General features: G+C 46.4%; 2 protein-coding genes across 3 annotated transcripts in view; one reads left to right on the top strand and one right to left on the bottom strand.

Annotated features, from left to right (window-relative positions):
• Nucleotides 1-20,253, top strand: part of SYN1 (synapsin I) — a 54,116-nt gene that overhangs the window by 26,952 nt on the left and 6,911 nt on the right. The window lies entirely within an intron of this gene.
• On the bottom strand, nt 11,569-15,580 carry TIMP1 (TIMP metallopeptidase inhibitor 1). Its single transcript, XM_075538974.1, has 6 exons — nt 15,421-15,580; nt 14,503-14,631; nt 13,296-13,375; nt 12,995-13,121; nt 12,620-12,744; nt 11,569-11,838 (listed from the first exon to the last, which is right to left on the bottom strand). The coding sequence occupies exons 1-6, from the start codon at nt 15,557-15,559 to the stop codon at nt 11,668-11,670; spliced, it is 771 nt and encodes a 256-aa protein (XP_075395089.1). The 5' UTR covers nt 15,560-15,580; the 3' UTR covers nt 11,569-11,667.

Genomic DNA, 20,253 nt, shown 5'->3' with positions numbered 1-20,253 from the left:
CACCAGCTGCTATGAGGGAGACAGATGTGACTTCCTGTTCCTATGAAGAATTAGAGCCTCAGAGTTCTACAGGATTGCCGTGGTTTGGGTTTGGGTTTTACTTTTTGAGGGGACTTGTTTACTAGGAGAGCACTGTTGGCACTCTGGGTACATCTTGGCCTATTACTGGCTACAAAGTTGGCAGTTCAAACCTACCTTCTGCTGCTGGGAGAAAGATGTACAATCTTGGAAACCCTAAGGAGAAGTTCTACTCTGAGAAGTGCTAGCGTTGCTAAGAGTCAGAAGTGACTGAATGGCAGTGGGCTGAGTTGGGTTTCTGGGCTCTTAGGGGAATGTCTGTGTTTTAAAAGCCTTTTATGGACAGCTCATCACCCGGATTTTCCTTTTATGTTTTTTTCAGGCAGCTTCTCCCCCCAGCTCCACCCCAAACTGTTAATGCTACCTCGCTATTGTTTCAAACCAATATTTCTGATTATTTTTTAAAAAGTGTCCCCGAGATAAAGTTATTTACATCAAGTTAATTCTGAGTCTGATCAAATAAAGGCAAACCCTTTGAGTGAGGCTTTCCAGGAAGCTGGCAGCCGGTCAAATAATGATAGTTATCTGGGAAAAGGGCTTTGGAAGCGCTTCAATCCCATCCTGCACCCTCTGGTGGTTGTTTAAGTAGCTGCTTTTCACTATGATTGCAGGGCTATTGGGGTTTTTTGTTTGTTTTTTTTAAAATCATTTTATTGGGGGCTCGTACAACTCTTATCACAATCCATACATCCATCCATTGTGTCAAGCACATTTGTACATTTGTTGCCATCATCATTCTCAAATCATTTGCCTTCTACTTGAGCCCTTAATATCTGCTGCTCATTTCCCCCTCCCTCCCCACTCCCCTCTCCCTCACGAACCCTTCATCATTCATAAATTATTATTATTTTGTCACATGTTACACTCTCTGACGTCTCCCCTTGCCCACTTCTCTGTTGTCCATCCCGGCCCCCATCCCAGCTACGTGGATAAATATTCCTCTCCCCAGAAGAATTAACTTGAGAGGATGTCACTGAAGCTGCAGCTCGGGGAGGGGGCATGTCTGATCAGAGCACATGGAAGCAAATGAAGGGGGAGGGAGAGAGAGTGGAGCACATCTTGGCCCACCAGGCCTGGAAGACGATATCCCCGCTCTGAATAGCCAATGCATGGGCTATTGGTTTTACAGGTTATTGTGGAAGTCGAAAGAACACCACATATTCAAATGCTACTAAGCTTGCTGTTCTTACTGAGATTCAGCATTTTTTTACTTCTTGAATAAACACTGCTCAGATTTTTGTAAGCATATGGTAAATTTCCAAAGTTCAAAACATTCTGATTTTGCCCCCCCCCCTTTTTTTTGGCCATTACTTTAACAGAGGAGAGAAGTGGTCCATACTCTGATATTCCTGTTTACATCACCTTCAGGCATCTTATTCTTTCCCAGTCCTGGCCTTACAGTAATGACATTTTAAACCAAGATATGGGAAGAAGATGCACTCATTGCTTCTGATATGTCTTTGTTTCTAGGTTCTTTCGCTGTCCAGAGCTAGGAATCTTCCTGCATGTGTTCACATCTCCATTCTAATCGAATACATTGCAAAGCATGTTGTGGCCCTTTCCATTCTATATTTACATTTCCCTTCCCCAGCAGTGAGAACCCTGGTTTCTAATACATCAATATATTGTTACTTTTTTTCTTCAATTCTGCAGTACACCGAACATACTTTTAGAATGTTAACACGCACTGTTTGTTATTAGCTGTCACTGAATTGGCCTTTGTCTCATATTGCAAGGAAACAAAATACTTCCCAGTCTTGTACTATCCCCATGATTGGTTGCAGATCAGATCATTGTGATTCATAGTGTTTTCAGTGGCTACTTTGCAGAAGTAGATCACCAGGACTCTCTTTCTAGTCCGTGAGTTAGTCTGCAAACTCTACTGCACCCTCGTCTGCATTATAGTAACACACAAGCCTCCCCTGGCAGAGGATGCAGTACTTGTAGAGGATGGATACATTGGCCAGGAATTGAGCCTAGATCTCTCCCCTGGAAGGCACGAGGGCCCCCCGGTGAGCCCTGCCTACTCCCTCAAACAGCCTTTCCTCCATGAACAGCAAGCCTGTTCAGGCCGAGCTTGAGGCTCGTCTGCCTTTTTATGTCTTTAAACTAAGATTATTCAAAGTCCTGTACTCAATGCTATTTGGCTTATTTCTTTTTAGTCCTCGTTCAGTATGGCTATGTTTTTAGTTTGATTTCAAACCGTTTCTCTTTGCAGTCTATTTTAGCTTTCCCCTATTCATGCTGACCCTTTCATATTTTTAAATGTAAGACATTAGTTTGTTTGCACAAGTAAAAACATTAAAAAGGTATTTTCTGATAAAATTGGAAATTTAGATAAAATGGGTAATTTCCTAGGGAAATACAAATTACGGAATTTGACGCCATTAGGTTCAACAGGTCAACTTCCATGAAAGAAATACAGAAAGTTAGTAAGGAACTACCCCATTCAAAAAGCATGAGATTGTGGCAATGATTGCCCACAATGTAGTTGAGCCATTGATTTAGGTGATATGTGAATGATATGTCAATAAAACAGTTTAAAATAAAATAAATTAAAATTTGTTTTAAAATCATCAGCCCAGAGGGGCTGATTTCACAGGGGAATTTTACCAAATAGTTAAAGATCTGTTCATCGTGATGTTACATAAATTGTTCCAGAGCATAGACTATAAAGAAAAACATCCACAATATTTTTATAAAGCAAGTATTACATTGGTGGCATAAAAGAAATATAGGTTGATCGAATTGTTCAATGTATTCATTCCTAACTTTGGTGGTGACTGCATACATTTGAATTAATAGTTGTACTGACTTGTCCTCCTTGTACGTGTGTGAATAATTACAGGCAGCTTTGTACTTCAGTGCAGATCCTTCAATATTCTTTCTGATGATGAAGGTGCTGACAGTGCTCTTAGATTTCTCTTTCCTGGCAAAGTAAACCGTATGAATGTCAGACTCAACATGGCCAATACCAGTCCATCTCAACTCGGTAATGTCTAGGACATGACTTTCATGTGTTCCATTGCATTTTTTCCTAGATTCATGCTTCATACGTGTCTCATTCTCATTATTAATGCAACTACGTCTTCTCATTTTGAGCTGTGTCCCGTCAGCAAATGAAGGTGCCACAAGCTTTCCTCATCCATGTTAATAAAATCCACTCTACTTTCAAGAAAGAAAGAAAGAAATACAGGACAGTTTCACGTATAAATATCAATTCAAAAAAAACCCTCAATATAATACTGGCAAGTAGAATTCAGAATCGTATTAATAAAACAATAAGGCATAAAAATGAACTTCATTCTAGGAATGCAATGATAGTTTAATATGGATAGTGCATTAGCATATCTGTTATTAACGAATCTAAGGCGGAAAACACGACTATATTAATAGATATTTTAAAATCCTTTAACAAAATCCAACACCCATTCTGATAAAAACATTATAAAGTAGAAGTCAATTAATAACTCATGCACATGCTAAAAAATGCGAACACTTCAATGCTAATATTAACACATTAGCTTAACGGGGAAACTCTGGAAGCACATCTCCTCTGAGCAGCAGTAAGGCAAAGACGCATGGTCTCTACTCCTTTTCAACGTCGCACTGGAGGCGCTGAGTCGGTGCAATTAGACTAGGAAACGCGATGAGAAATGTAAAAACGGGGAAAGCTGAAATAAAACAATCTTGCTACATAGGTGATGTGATAGTGTCCTTGGAGAGCCCTAGAGAAGTCAAAGCAAAGCTAATTCAAACAATATGTTCAGTAGCATAGCACAATAGAAAATCAACATTCAGAAATGGGTCGTTTTCATGTATACAAATAACCAAATAGAAATGGAAGAGAAAATCTGTTTACAATAGCAACAGCAACAAAAAAAAGATAAAATATTTATAGATAACAAAGCATATTTCAACTTCGACGACAAAAAGTTTACAACACATCTGGGAGGCACAAAAAAAGACTTGAGCAAACAAAAGACCATTTGTTGTTCTTGAGTAGGATGAATTAATATCCCAAAAATGTCGATTCAGGTATCAGGCATCAAAGAACAAAAAATCAAATCATTGTGAATGAGGGGGAGTGTAGAGTGGAGATCCAAAGTCCATCTGTAGGCAACTGGACCTCCCCTTACAGAAGGGTCGCCAGGAGGAGAGGAGTCAGTCAGGGTGCAGTGTAGCAACAATGAAACATACAACTTTCCCCTAGTTCTTAAATGCTGCCTCCCCCCCTCCCCCACTATCATGATCCCAGTTCTACCTTATAAATCTGACTGTACCAGAGGATGTGCACTGGTACAGATAGGAACTGGAAACACAGGGAATCCAGGACAGATGATCCCTTCGGGACCAGTGGTGAGAGTGGCGATACCAGGAGGGTGGAGGGAGGTTGGGTGGAAAGGGAGAACCAATTACAAGGATCTACATATAACCTCCTCCCTGGGGGATAGACAACAGAAATGTGGGCGAAGGGAGACTTCAGACAGTGTAAGTAATGACAAAATAATAATAATTTATAAATTATCAAGGGTTTATGAGGGAGGGGGGATCGCAGACGGAGAGGTAAAATGATCTGATACCAAGGGCTCAAGCAGAAAGCAAGTATTTTGAGACTGATGAAGGCAACAAATGTACGAATGTGCTTGACACAGTGGATGCATATATGGATTATGATAAGAGTTATAGGAGCCCCCAAGAAAATGATTTTTAAAAATGAAACAAAACAAAATGTCAATTCACTTATGTATTAATGTATATATCTAGTGTGATCCCTAAAAACACACCCATAAGTTTTCAACGGAGTGTCTAACTACTGCTAGCCAGGTGCAAGGGCCATCTCTGATCTCCTAAAAGGACAAACCGATTTGTCTTGGAAGAAGTACCGGCCAGAGTACTCCTGAGAGGCAAGGACAGCAAGACTTTGTCTTGCATACTTTGGACATGTTGTTGGGAGAGACCCTGGAGTAGGGCATCGTGCTTGGTCAAGTGGAGGGGCAGCAACAAAGAGGAAAGCCCTCAACAAGATGGCTGGACAGTGGCTGCAACAATGGGCGCCGTCATAGGAACGGTTGTGTGATGGCGCAGGACCCGGCAATGTTTTGCTCCGTTGTGCACGGGGTCACTGTGGGTCGAATTCCACTCAATGGTACCGAACAACAACAAAATTAGGGAAGTTAATGAGTTACCACAAGTCAGGATCGGTATACAGTAAAGATCCAGTTAGTCATTGGTCCACAAAAACACCTCTCCTCAGCCATTAGCCAAGCCTCTCTCTAGTTCTCAGCCTCTCAGCCACAGGGATGGGGGGGTGGCCTTGGCCTCTACCTCTGTGAGCCAGGAAGCCCGCCTATTACTCTGCCTCTCAATCGCATCATCTCGGCACTGCTATTTGGTTCTGTCTCATGATCTGGCTCAGCCTCTGGTCTTGGCCTGGCTCCTTTGCTCTGTCCCCTGGGGGCTGTGCCACAGCCTCTGGTGGCTCTGGGCTCTGCCTCCACCACTTCAGAGAGCTCGAACATGCTCCCCTGGTGGCTCTTCAACCTTGATGACCCTGGGATGTCTCTCTCAGTCTGCTTCTGATGGAGGTGTGCTCATGGTCTTTTAGCAGCCCACCTCCCCAAAGGAACAAAGGGTGGTGACTTAGTGAACTTACATCCCACCTTAATACATCACAAAAGGCTTCCAGCTAGCTGGGCCATGGTAGCTGACAGCATCTCAAATACACCCATGGTAAAGGCTGGGGGACGGCAGCGGGGCGGGGGGGGGGACGGGAGTAAATATGCCAGAAGAATGAGGAAAGACCCCACAAGAAGAGCTATAAGGGAAGACTAGCTTACCAGACTTGAGACATTTTGAAGCTTTTGAAATTTAAACTGTTTAATACTGACACGTGAGTAGACAGGTAAAAAACAAACAAAAAAATCCAGCTACAAACCATGTACACATGGAAATGTAGTATATGATAAAAGTGGCAGCTCAAGTTACCAGGGCAAAGAGGAACTTGTTAGGCTTTTTGTTGGTTGGTTGGTTTTTTACATTTAAATTCTTCATACATCTGACATCCCTTTTCATATACTGAGTGAGGTAGAAAGGATCCAGTTTTACTTCCCTGCCCCATTGATATTGTATGCCAACTCTGTCATATACTAAAATGTCATGTATGGGGTATGTTTGGGTCAGAGCCTGGAGTCTTTAATCTGTGCCCATAACCACTATCTTAATTGCTATATGTTCTCATTAATTCTTGATCTCTGGTTGTTCCTCTTGGCTGTTTTCTTCTTTTTCAATGTGTACAGACTTTTTCAGGGACAGAAGAGCAGGGCTTCAGAGGCTAAGAAGAAGGAAGTTAATGGTGGGGTTGCCAGAAGCAGTAGACTCCCTGCCAGCTTGCCACCCTTAGATTTGTGCAAGCAGTCTTCCCTACCCTGTATTTTGAAGCTGTGGTGGGTGGAAGCCCAGCCTCCATCAGGCAGTAGCAGTCACATCTTGGGAGGATGGCTCCAGTCCCCTTGCTAGGCCCTTATCGATTGCAGACCACCAGTACTCCGAGGGTTGCTTCGTGCAGTTGAATGCACATAGTCACCAGCCCAGGGGACTGTTGTCTGTGGGATGACCCTGGTAAACAATTTGGCTTCTCTCCAGTAGCATTATTCGGGAGTACAAGTTGTACCGGCTGACACTGCCCAGGGGTTGGGTGGGGTAACACCAAAATAGCTGTCTATAAAAATGTTTGCGTAGTTTTTCCGCAGAGTTATTTTTTTTAAATAAATCATTTCATCGGGGGCTCTTACAGCTCTTATACAAATCCATACATCAATTTTATCAAGCACATTTGTACAGAGGTTGCAGTCATCATTTTCAAAATGCTTTCTCTCTATTTGAGCCCTTGGTATCAGCTCCTCCTCCCCCCCCTCCATCCTCTACCCTCCCACCCTCGTGAGCCCTTGATAATTTATTAATTATTTTTATTTTCATATTTTACACTGTCTGCTGTCTCCTTTCACCCACATTTCTGTTCTTTGTCCCCCTCCCCGGGGGGGGCGGGGGTTGTACATTAAACATTGCAATCGGTTCCCCATTTCTCCCCCTTCTCCCCACTACCCTCATGGTATCCCTACTCTCACTATTGATCCTGAGGGGTTTATTTGTCCTGCATTCTGTGTGTTCAGAGCTCTTATCTATAGCAATGTACATGCTCAGGTCTAGCCAGATTTGTAAGACAGAACTGGGGTCATGTTACTTGGAGGGAGGAAGCCTTAAAGAACAGTTCTCAACCTGTGGGTCGTGACTCCGTTGGGGGGTCAAATGACCCTTCCACAGGGTCGCCCAGTTCATAACAGGAGCAAAATGACAGTGCTGAGGTAGCAACGAGAGTAATTGTATGGTTGGTGGGGCCCCATTACATGGGGAACTGCATGAAAGGTTAGGAAGGTTGAGAACCTCTGCTCTAGTTAGTCGTAACAACAAAAACATTTTTTGTAAGCCCTGCTTACATGTGTCAATATACCTGGAAGGCTAAAAGTCTCTGCTAATGTATTTTTAAAATCTCTAATGCATTCTGGTCAGAACTGGCATTATCACTCAATTTTGATGATGCTGCAAACGGTGTGGTTTTATCTGCATACCTGTAAGAACACACTGATGTTTTAGTTGCTGCCAGTGTTTTTATAATCACTGATTTTTGTCCAATTTTCTGGTGTTTTTGCAACAAGGTTGTGATAGTTAGTATTTGTGAGCCAATACCAATAACTCTTTTGAGAATAATATTAATGGAAAAGAAGAAAACTTTTAAAGGGCTTCTGCTCAGTTACTAATAACTAATAACCCAAAGTATTACAATTTAATGTAGACAGATTTTACCAAACAATTGTATTGTTAGTATTCATAAACTCTGAAAAATATTACATTCAAATAGTTTACAACTATAGTTAGCCCATAATCTTTTACAGTTACAATTGATCATAAACACCCTAAGGATTCTGCAAGGTCAGCTCCCATGCTTCTCTGCAGCCAGCCCCCCGAGCGCATTATTTAACCTGGCCTTGCACACTTCAGGTTTGGGGAGCGTGGGGTGCTGCTGTGGCACTGGGGAGTTCTCCTCCTTTGCCACTCTCACCGAGGCGATTCATGTTTCAGCAAATATGGAATAGATGGAATAGGACCCCAAGGTCTTGCTGGATCTAGTCCTGTCTTTGAGCCCAGGATCAATGGTTCCCATGGAGTGAGTCAAAGAGGTGGTGCTTTGGGGTAAGAATCAAAATGTTTGGAGATGCAGGGATTGTATGAGAAGTAGGACAGGAGTGGGAAGGAATTGAAGGAAGGCGCAGGAGAGTGATGTCAGTTGGCTGGGAGATCTCTATTTGGTGATGTGGGGGGAGAGCAATTTTATCTTATAAGTTTAGACAAAGGACTTACTGTTACTGTACAGTTTCTTGCATTTTCACACAGTGAACACGCTCCTATTACCTACATCCATTTTCAGAAACAGAACATGCCCAGAACCCCAGCCCAGTTAGAAGTTGATGGGCTTTGAGAGGTTTGAGTGGGGCAATTCAAGGAGATCAATGAGCTGAGGGAGGTTTATACTTTCAAGGCAAGTGGCGTCCTCAGTTCCTCAAGTCAGGATAGAAGTCTGGGTCCAGTGCTAGAGGCAGGGCGTGAGAACAAAACTACAACCTTGAGTCTGCCCCACCCAAGTGTCCAGCACATCTCAAGAGCAGATTTGATGCATTAAACACGAATGGCGGAAGGCTTGATGGGCTGCGAGGACATTAAGAACATCAGACATAAAAAAAGCCAAGGTCACTAAAAAGACAGGAAAGAAAGAACAGGCCAAAGTGAATGTCAAAAGAGACTCTGAAACTTGCTTTTAATCACAGAGTAGCTAAGGCATAAGGAAGAAATGATGAAATAAAATAACTGGATAGAAATGTCAAAGGGCAGCTCGAGAAGACAATGTAACGTGTTCAACTGAAATGTTCAAGGACCTAGAGTTAGAAAACTAAAAAGACAGAACACACCGCACATATCTTAAACGGAAAGAATTCAAGAAAAAAAATTCAAGCCTCAAGTTGCACTATTGAAAGATACTGGATAATGCAAGAAGGGTCAAAAGAAAATGGAAAGAATATACAGTCACTGTACCAAAAAGAACTGGTTGACATTCCACCATTTCAGGAGGTCGCATATGAACAAGAACCAGTGATACTGAGGGAAGGAGTCAAGCTGCACTGAAAGCATTGGCCAAAAACAAGGCTCCAGGAATGTATGGACTACCAATCGAAATGTTTCAACAAGCTGATGAAACACTGGCTCATTTATACCAATAAATTTGGAAGACAGTTACTTGACCAACTGATTGAAAGAGATTTGTATTTATACTCATTCCATAGAAAGGTGACCCACTAGAATACACAAATTATAGAGCCGTGTCATTGCTATCGCATGCATATGAAACTTTGCTGACGATCATCCAGCAACCCATTGACATAGCAGCCCATTGACAGAGAGCTGCCAGAGGTTCAGGCCGCATTCGGCAGAGGACGTAGATGTCAGATGAATCTTGGCTGAAAGCAGAGAATAACCAGAAAAAAATGTTTCCTTGGGAACATATTCAGCTGTGTGGAACATAACAAACTCTGGGTAGTCTAGGGGGAAATGGAAATTCCAGAACACTTCACTATAGTCACTCGAAACTTTTAAATGGCAGTTGTGTGGACATAACAAGGAAATACTGACTGCCCGGTTTAAAATCTGGAAAAGTCTGCATCAGGGTTGTATCCTCTGTACTAACTCAATCTGTAGGCTGAGCAAATCATCAGAGAAGCTGGATTATATGAAGAAGAAAGTATCATTGGGATTGGAGGAAGACTTAGTAACAACCTGTGATACGCAGATGACATAACCTTGCTTATTGAAAGCGAGAAGGACTTGAAGCGCATTGTTGTGGATCTGGATAAGTGAATTTTGCCCTGGATCTGGATGAGTGGATTCGATTTTGATCACTCAGATAAACACTCGGTGATCAAAATTCACTCATCCAGATCCAGGCCTTATCAGGAGCTCTGGGAGTGCAAAAGGTTCTGGTACAGGTTAGGAGAGAATGAAGGGGCCACCCTGGATGACCCAGCATGCCCTGCGGGGGGGGAGCCCTGGGGTTCCTATCAGTAGGAACAATAGGAAGTCTAATGGGAGTGAGTTTGGGGTCCTTTTTTTCACCAAAAAACACATCTCTCTCTCTTTTTTTAACAAAGCAGATCCAGGTAAATAAGACTCCTGGGTATTCCATTAAATATTTGTCCCCATCGGCAATTCTGGTTCCCCTGTCTCCAGGGACCCCACACGAGTCCAAGGCCTTTAGGAGTTCAGGGAGCAAGATCTTACCAAGGAAGGCAGAGGGCCCCCATGCCTGGGTAGGAAAGCATGAGGGAGGGTTTGAGGGGTTTGTCATTCCTGTTTTATGGGGACAAATGAACCGGAGAGGTGTCACAGTTTTAGTGACGGGACAACAGTGTAGGGGGAGGTGTGGGGTGCGTGGGGTCTGGGCTGGCGTATGTAGTTGGCCCTGATTCTGAACCCATTGTGCATTTCAATTATGTAACTATTTCCTTCAAAGTTGGTCAGAGAAGAAGTAGGAGAGCAGGGAGACGGCAAAGCTTGGGAATTCTGAGATCCCACCCTCTCTCTATCTCACTTTTTCTCTTCCCCATGCCATCACTTCCAAGGAGTGCCCCACAAGTCACACCGGTGGGGAGCCAGGGCGATCCATTTTTCCAGAGTCCCTGGCTGCGTTATGGAGGGAGCTTTTGGGCCCCTGGAACTTTCCGAGTCTGTTCAAATCAGACTCGCAGTGTAAAACCCAAGGGTGGGAACAGTAACACGTAGAGCTTTAGGGGGAGCCTTCTCACTTGACAACATCCAGAAAAGGCCCAAGGCGGCTTCTGACCACGGGGAGTTTTGTGAATGGAAGAAGTTGCCAATGAGGTAGTGACACAGCATCACCGAGAAGAATTTAAACACAGAGAACCCTGTGCCAATAAGAGGGTCCCATGGTAGAGTGAATGGCTTTTGGCTAATAACCAAAAGCTTCAAGCCTTCCCAGCATTGCAACAGAAGACAGACATAACTATTTGCTCCCCACAGGGCACAACGGGTCTACTCGGCAGTACATGGGCCAGCCAGGAGTCATAACCGATTGGATGGCCTCAACTTTGGTGTTTTAGAGGAACATGTTGGGAAGCACTGACTAGAGAAATGAGATAACTACTAAGTTATGGTTGACAATGCAGGTTGTTACCAGCATCGCTGTCACCTATCACCAATGCTGATGCCAACGTTGAGAGTTAGGATCAATATGTCCAATTCTGTGTAAAAGATAAATGTGATCCATGAAACTTTCTGCATCTCTCGCCCATTGGTCCCAGGATGCTCCCACCAGCTCATCGACGAGAGAGGTTTGGTACAGAGACACTGCACAAGGACACCGCCTGCTGGGTGGTAGCTTTTATTTCATTGTCTGACCGAGAGATGGGAGTGGGAAAGAGGATGACCATTGGGCAGGTTCAGGCTTCGGGTGGGGGGTGAGGTTCATTCTGTCTGGGACCTCAGGGACTGCCAGGTGCATAGCCCTGGCTGTTGTTGCAGGCAGGCAAGGTGGCGGCTCTGGAAGCCCTTCTCGGAGCCCAAGAGGAGCTGGTCCGTCCACAGGCAGTGTTTGTCACTCTGCAGCTTGCAGGGGATGGACGTACAGGGAAACACCTGGAGAGGGAAAGGAATCGCTCAGAGAGATTCCCTCTGCCCTGTACCTCCCCATCTGGAGCAGAACTTTCCGCTCCTTAACTTTCGAGATCAATTTGCTAGGGACACTTGGTATTGCCCCACCTAGCTACACACTCAAGACCAGCCTCTCTCATTGAAGGGACAGTTTGGGGCTCTGCAGGGCAACCGTAAATCAGTGAAAGGACTCATTTCTCTAGAATGATGGTTGGGAACCAGTTGCTGGGCGTCGGTTAGGCAGGTTTCCTGGGAAAGCAGCGGGCAGTAGTAGAGAAGAATTGGTGGGTGGGATGTTTACGCATAGGCATAGCCAATGAGGGCTCGGGACTAGTGTTGGGGTCAGAGGGCAATAGGGGCTGTCAGGGAATAGTCAGAGCTCCAGACCAACTTTCAGGTGTGCTGGAGAAGTCAGTGGGGTTAGGAAAGAGCACTGTGGGTTCTTGGAGGATATTCCATGGAACTGAGAAACAACCCGAAGGAGCTGAGAATGCACAGAGGGCCTAGAGTAGAGTCACCAGGGAGAGTCAAATGGACAAAGAATGGTCAGAAAAAGAAAAAAAAAGAATGGTCAGAAGGCCCAGGGAGAGGTGAATGCCCAGGGAACAATCTGAGTTTCCAGGGAGAGAGTGCCCGGTTTTGGAGCAATAGGAAGAGAGGTCAGGGACAGCCCAACAAAGCAACCATAGGGACAAGGACTAGCCAGAGGAGTAGGAAAACCCCAGGGCACCAGTGTCCAGGAGAAGCATCGGGCCCAGCCACTTACTGTGCATTTCTCACAGCCACCAGCATAGACCTTGGTGAAGCCTTGGCGCTGAGCAGCACTCAGACTGTTCCAGGGAACTATAAAGCTGCACATGGTGATGTGCAGGCGCCCGTTTGTAAGTTTTCCTAGGAAGACAGGGGGAAGCCAACAGGCAGGATGTGATTGGCTGGGCCAGGGGCAAGGTGACGCATAATTGACAGTCCTGGAGCAAAGATCCCATTAGGGAAAGCTCCAGCCCTTTGATAGGCTGAAATTCAAGCAGTACCCATCTCATTTCAACTAGGACCATTCCCTTGGGATCCCCGAATGCCCCATGGTTACTAGATCCTTTGGGAGCCAAGTTGGATGTTACCGGGCGTAGGGGTGGGGTCTCACCAGTGATTAGAAACTCCTCACTCCGGTTCTGGGACTTGTGGATGTATCCACAGACGCTCTCTATGACAGGGGTGTAAAGGAAGCGGAACTCAGGAGCATCTTCCAAGATGTTGAACCCTTTGAACATCTGTTAATAGATGAGAGGAAGAATCTCTTGCTTTACTGATAAAACCATTTCCCTCGATATTCACGTAGTATCCTGAGACCACAACCAACTTCCTTGCCAACTTGCCACCAGCATCTTCTATTTTGATGGGGAGGAAAAGGTTCAGACTTTCTGAGGAAGGGGCAGATAGGATACCTTGGTCATCTTGATCTCGTAACGCTGGTATAACATGGTCTCGTTGACTTCTGGGCCCCCCATGAACTTGGCTCTGATGACTGCAGTGGGGCAGGGAAAGAAAAGAGTCAAATGGGCTGCAAGGGTGAATACAAATAAAACTAGCACAATGGTACTTTAAAAAAAAGCCCAGGTACTTCAAGAGGGGCTACTGCATACCAGACAGCACAGTGAGCGATTCACATAGTCTCTCACTGGCTTCATTGTACAATGCAGACAGCTCAGAGACGTTTACATTATCTTCATTTGTAATTTACTCGCCAAACATTTTGGAACACCAACTGTGCACCAGAAGATCCCTAGATGGCGCCAACGGTTTGGCTTGACTGCTGGCCTAAAGGTTGGTGGTCTGAAGCTCCCCTAGGGTTAGTATGGAGGACAAGTCCTGCCACTCTGCTTCAGTTAAGATGGTAACCAAGCAGTTCCCATCATGATTTGGAATCAACTTGAATGCAATTAACAACGGTGTGCCAGGCATTACTTGCTCTGTGCAGGCCTTCACTCATTCAATAGCTTTTTTTTTCCTTGCCTCAACATACACTACGTGAGTTCCCTTGTGGAACGCATATGCTAGCCAGGAGGACACAAGCTAGAAACAAGCAAAATGCTTGTAACTAAGCATATGGGAGGTGGGAAAGTATGAAGTCTGATTGAGAATGATCGTTAGGAGAGAGGGATTGAGAGTCCTAGGGCCCAAGGGTTCAATTTTAAACAAGGTTGTCAGGGAAGGCCACCCTGAGGGAGATTCCCTCACCCATGTGGACACCAGACAGAGGGAGGGCCAGATGAGATCTCATTCACTACCACTGAGTCAATACCAATTCATAGGGACCCTTATAGGACAGGGTAGAACCGCCCCTGTGAGTTTCCAAGACGGTAACTCTTTACAGGAGTAGAAAGCCTTGGTTTTTCTCCCAAGGAGCGGCTGGTGGTGGTTTAGAATAGCAGGTCTTGTAGATCACAGACCCCCCCGCCCCCCCAACACACACACACCCCGGCCAGGGCTCCTGAGATGGGATCAGGCCTGATGTAATGAAGAATGTGTGAGGCCAGTGCAGAGGCGTAAGTGCAAAATCAGGCAGAAATGCTCTAGAAGTAGGCACTATTGTGAACCTACTGGCTTGAGAGAGAGATCAAAGTATGTGGGTCGGGTGGGGTGCAGACTCACCGAAGTCCGAACTGCAGAAGGCCATCTGTGGGTGCGGTGGTACACAGGAACAGGCTCTGCTGGCAGCAATCAGGCACAGAAGCAACAGCATGCCAGAGACCAGGGGCGAGGAGAGGGCCATGGTGGGTTCTGCAGGAGTCAGGTATCAAAGCAGAGAGGGTCAGGTGGACCCAGCACAGCTGACCTGCTGCCGTGAGCCAGCCTCCCACTCTAGCCTCTTCCCGGGCAGCCTGAAAGGAGATTTGAGGTATTCCTTTGGGCTGGAGGAGTTGGTGGATTTTTTAGGAGGCTGGCAATTTGGGAGGTCAGTCATTTAAAGAGATGTGGTGTGGGGTGTCTTAGGGATTGGGTGAGTTGTGGGTTTGGGGAGTTTGGAAAGTAAAGGACGAGAGCTTAAGGATTTAGAGGGGTTGGGGCTGACAAGTTTGGAATGAAATTTTGGAGGTTTGAGAGAGCTGGAGATGTTTGAGGTGAGATTGAGAGATAAGGAGCTATAAACCTTGAGTGACTTAGGAAGCTTGAGAGAGTCTAAGTTTTAAGAAGGTTGAGGAGTTTGGAGGAGGTTGGGGGGTTGGGGGGCCAGGGGAGTTTAGGGATAAGGAGGGATGGGGTGGGGAATTTGGGGACTGTCAGGGAATTTAGGAGAGTTGGCAGGTTAGGAAGAGTTGGTAATAGTGAGTCCACGGTTTCCGGAGTTAGTATTGATGTCAGGGGTTTGGGAGTTTCAGGAGCCCAGTTTGGTGAAGTGGTTCCAGCCCCCCTCCCTCCCTTTCCAGGTTCCAGCTCGCAGCCCTGGTGCCCTCAATCCAGGCTAGGCAGCCCTCCAGGCGTCGGCACTGGAGCGGACAGGCCTGCTGGCTGGCAGGAAAGTTCCACCCCGGCTCCAGGCTCTGCTGGGCCACCCAGAGCCCTGCCTACCTCTGGTGTCTCTCGAGGCGCTGAGTCTGTGGCGATGGCTGCAGGGCTTGAGCCGGTGGAGATAAATGGCCAGTCGAGGGGCGGGGGGGCTGTGGTGCGGAAACCACAGGAGTCCAGGCTTCCTGGACGCATTACTCATCCGCCCACCATGAGCTCAGAGGCCAAGGGGCGGGCCGCTGCGGAAAAGGGGATGCACCCTCTGCCTCTCGGCCCCCCCTCCCACTTCAGGCCCCTGCCACCCCTCCCCCATGTCCACGTCATGCACCGATCCTTACTAGCAGCCTCAATGGAAAATTTATAGGCAGGATTCCCCCACATCCCTTCAAAATCGCCAAACTCCCTCCAACATTCCCCAAGCACCCCAAACGCGCGCGCGCGCGCACAAATAAATCCTTTTGCTTGTAGATCTGACTCTGGTGAGGTGCAGGGGGTGAAGGGAAGAAATTAATTCAGTAGAAGCAATATAAGAACCAGGGTCTTGGGTGGCGTAGTGGGTGGTTATGCATTGGGATGCTAACCCCAAGGTCAGCAGTTCGAAAGCACCAGGGGCTCCACTGGAGGAAGATGAGGCTTTCTATTCTGGGAAACAGTCTTGGAAACCCACTGGGGTCGTAGTTGTACCCTCATCTACAGGGTTCCTCTCAGTTGGAATGGACTCAATGGCAGTGAGTTGGATTGGTGTGTTATTTTTTTTTATATAAAAGAAGCAAAGTCATGTGAATGGAGGTCCACAGTTTAGTGACATCAAGTGACAGAACTGGAATTTAAGCTCAGGTTACCTGGAGCCAGAACCTGCTCCACAAAATGCAGCCAAATAGTCAACATTTCTATAACATCTAAAGTGTACCAGTGAAGGAGTCCTGTTGCGAAGCTAACCACAAGGTCAGCAGTTCAAAACTACTAACCGCTCCTTGGAAGAAATACAGCATCACTATGTGGTCTCTGTGAGTTGAGATGGACTTGATCGCAGTGAGGTATGATTTGTTGGTGTACCATTTAGGCACTGGTGGCTCAGTGGCACATCCTCATCTTCCATGGGGCAAACTCATGTTGAACTCCTGACCAAGGCACCTTGAGTACAGCCACCATCTGTCCAGGGAGGCTTGCGTGGTGTTCTGTTACAGTTTCCAGACTAAGGTAGATTAGAAAGAAAGACCTGCAATTGACTGAAAAGTAGCCAACAAAGCCCCTGCAAACCACAATGGTCGGAGCCTCAACCCGTCATGGGGGTGGCGCAGGACGGGGCAGTGTTTTGTTCTATTGGGTGTGGGGTCGTTATGAGTCAGGAACAGCTGATTCCTTTATACTGTCATGCCAGGCACTGGGCATCGTTTACCACTTAAAGTTCAGAAACCTGAAATGGGAACTGGCAGTTTTCCCATCTTACAGATAAGAAAATTTGAGACATTCAAGGAGTTAAGGTGTCCCAAGGTAATTCAAGGAAGAAAGACTCCCATAAGCAGTCACAGTCTCGGAAACGCAGAGGGGCAGTTCAACTCTGTCCTATAGGGTCACTATGAGTCAACACCAACTTGATGGCAATGAGTTTGGTTTGGTTGGCTTGGTTAGGTTTGAGTTGGGTTGGGATGGGATGGGTTGGTTTGGGTTGGGTTGGTTAGGTTTGGGTTGGGTTGGTTTGGGTTGGCTTGGTTTGGTTTGGGTTGGTTTGATTTGGGTTGGTTAGGTGGTTCAAACAATTAACACATGCTCACCAAGAGGTTGGAAGTTTGCCTTCATCCAGAGGTGCTGCTGCTTCCCCACCCTCAGCCATGGAAGACTCTTAAGAAGCATAGTTCTCTTCTAACACTCACGAAATCGCCATGATTCAGAATGGACTTGAAGGGTTTTATAGAGGGATTAAAGAATTTCCCCAGGGCCATAAAACTTGGCTGGGATTTGAACTTTGGCTATCACTAGGATCTTAACCCAGGCAAGGCATAGGCCTGGCCAGGAGGGAATGTACAAATGGAGTAGGGAGGTGAGGGGTGTTGATTGATGGTGAAAGAGGCCAGTGAGTCAGTAGAAAACCGATCTCCACCCCATCCTGCTCTGCCCATCCTCACCCCAGGTGGGGAGTGGGGTGAAGCAATCCCTGTCCACCAGCTTCCTGATGATGATTCCTCTCTGGGTCCTGGGGAAGGGACAATTGTAAGTTCTGAGGGCTGATTAACATCCTTGGTTAATTCAGGGCGGGTGGCCAGTGATGGTCATGGTACTTACTGTACACTGTTCACTAATGTCTGTGTGTAAAATTTCTCACTCAATTTCCATGATCCCTTTGCTAATTAAGGAAAAACAGGCTTTCTGCTCCTATAAAGATTTAGTCTCAGAAACCCACAAGGTTAGTTCTACCCTGTCCTATATGGTCACTATGAGTTGGTATTGACTTGACAGCAGTGAGGATTTTGTTGTTGTTTTAGTTTGCTAATTAAGCTTGATTAACTCAGGAAGGTTAGACTAATAATAATAATAGCCACCACCACCGCCACATATGGAGAGCTTACTCTGTGTGTGTGTGTGTGTGTGTGTGTGCATAGCAAGAACAGTTACATCTTTGTATGCACAGTCACTCATTCCATCACTCGATTACCTCCTTGTTAAGAAGCGATTATAAATTATTATTATTTTCATTTCTTACACCGACCGCTGTCTCTCTTCCCCCATGTTTTATGTTGTTCTTCCCCATGTAGAGGAGTGTATGATTATGTGTCGATCATTGAGATTGGTTCCCCTTTTCTCCCTTCCCTCTCCCCCCCTTCCCCCTACCCTTCTGGTATCACTATTCCCACACCTGTTCCTGGATTCCCTGTGTCATGAGCCCCCATCTCTTATCTATACCTGTGTACATGCTCCGATCGAGTCTGAATTGAGCAGCAGCACTGGACACATGATAGTTTTTTGGGGGGTGGGGCAGGGTAAAAAGAAGAGCTGATACCAAGGGCTCAATAGAAAGTAAATGTCTAGAAAAGAATGAAGGCAACATATGTGCAAACATGCTTGATGCAATCGATGTATGGATTGTGACAAGAGTTATAAGAGCCCCAAATAAAATGATCTTTTACTAAAAAACCAAAGAAACGATGAATGAAGGGATGTTAGAGCAACATGGATGAGACCTGGGATGTACTGGGAGTCAGATAACTGTGCTGCGTTTTTCCTGAAATAACTGATTTGTTTCTCACAACATCCCTGTGGCAGGGACTGCGGATTCTCATTGTGCAGATGAGGGAACTGAAAGGCAAAGGGGCTGGGTGAACTGCTCCGGAATGAGAGTGAAGAAATGACTTGCTAGGAGGGACAGGAAAGGAGATAAATAAACCCAAAAGATTGCAGCTAGTTACTGTGAAATGGGTGAGTGCGTGCATGTGGTGGTGACGGGTGAGAGTAAATGATAAAGGAATTGAGTAAGAGCACTGGGCAGGCTGAAAGAGAAGCCAAGAAAGGGAAAGTCCTGCCATAGCCTCTCGCTGACCCTTCATCTGACGCCAGCACTGTTATCCTAAGCCTGAGTCAGTGCAGGGCTTTCCACAAAGGCAGTGGACGTTTGGCTTCTTGCACAGTCTGTGACACGGGCAGAGTTGCGTGGGAGAGATGGCCAGTGTGTAACCATCTGAGGGGCTTGACCATCTGCAGCCCCTGGGGCTCAGCTAGGAGCTAGCCCCTGACCACCACCACCACCCCACACACACACCCGAGCTGCAGCCTGGTTGTACCCATTGTACAGATCAGGAAACAGAGGCCGCAAGAGAGTTAAGTGACTTAAGGAAGAAGAGGAGCCGAGGTGTAATCTTCGGGCTCACCAGGGGACCTCAGAGTCTGTAGTTTCATCTGCAACCACATGTGTACATATAGACACAGTGTGTGTGGTCTCAGCGGTAGAGGAAACACAGTTTGTTTATGAAAAGAGGCATCTAGAAATTGGAGGGGTGTGTGTGTGTGTGTGTGTGTGTGTGTGTGTGTACAGCTCCCGGATACGCTTCTGCCTCTAAAGGTGTGTGTGTACCTCTAAGTGGTGCATCCATCTCTGGCGGTGTGCATTCCGGAGAGCTGGGTGTGTAGTGAGTTTGTACATCTCTGTGTGTTCTGTGTGGAGTCTGGGAGCCGTGTATCTGCCTCTGTACATTGGTCCAGGTTGGGTAAGTAATTGTGAATGCCTAGCTGGCCCCTGTGTGCCTGCTCTGCCTGCCTCTGCGTCATGTGCATGTCTCTGCAGTGTTCCCCTGGCACGCTACCTAGGAGGGCCCGCAGAATCCCCCATCCCAACACTGTGCCTCTCAGCACACCACCCCCCTCCCACACATAATGACGTCAGTCATTTGGGAAATGAGGAAGGTGGGGGTGCAGCAGGAGGGCAAGGCTTGAAGGTCAGCCTGTCTCTCTGAGCCTGTGGGCTTCCTGTGCCTGTCGGGAACTGGGAACCGCTGGGAACCGCCCCAGCATCTCCTCCGGGAATGCACTCTCCACTTCACCAGGCCTCTGCCTCCACAGTGGGAAGGCAAAACGCCCTTGGCGTGCATCTGTGCTGAAGTGAGGTTGGACACATCCAACCCAGTCCGCTCCATCCCACTCGGGGGCGGGCTATGGGAGCTCCGGGGACTCAAGGTGTCTCCCATGCCAGGATGTGTGTGTGTGTGTGTGTTAGGAATATTGCGTGTGTGCATGTCTCAGAGGGGTCATCAGGGAGTACCCTAGAGGGCTCTGGGTGTTTCTGGCTGTGTGTATGCCTGTGTTGTGTTTTCTGTGTGCGGGTAGAGATTTTTAGGTGCCCAGGAGTGTGGTGTGGTTTCTGTGTGAGGACGCTCAGTGGTTAGATGAGTACCTAGAAGTGTGTGC

Source organism: Tenrec ecaudatus, chromosome X, assembly GCF_050624435.1.
Source record: "Tenrec ecaudatus isolate mTenEca1 chromosome X, mTenEca1.hap1, whole genome shotgun sequence".
NCBI lineage: Eukaryota > Metazoa > Chordata > Mammalia > Afrosoricida > Tenrecidae > Tenrec > Tenrec ecaudatus.
This window is presented reverse-complemented; position numbering and strand designations above follow the sequence as displayed.

What these genes read in the sequence shown, in the direction of transcription:
- TIMP1 (XM_075538974.1), bottom strand. Translation starts at nt 15,559, where the DNA reads ATGAGTAATGCGTCCAGGAAGCCTGGACTCCTGTGGTTTCCGCACCAC. An exon ending in ACGAGATCAAGATGACCAAG is followed by an intron (nt 13,122 to 13,295) that starts GTATCCTATCTG and finishes ATCTATTAACAG; the next exon opens with ATGTTCAAAGGGTTCAACAT. An exon ending in GTGGCTGTGAGAAATGCACA is followed by an intron (nt 11,839 to 12,619) that starts GTAAGTGGCTGG and finishes TTCCCTCTCCAG; the next exon opens with GTGTTTCCCTGTACGTCCAT.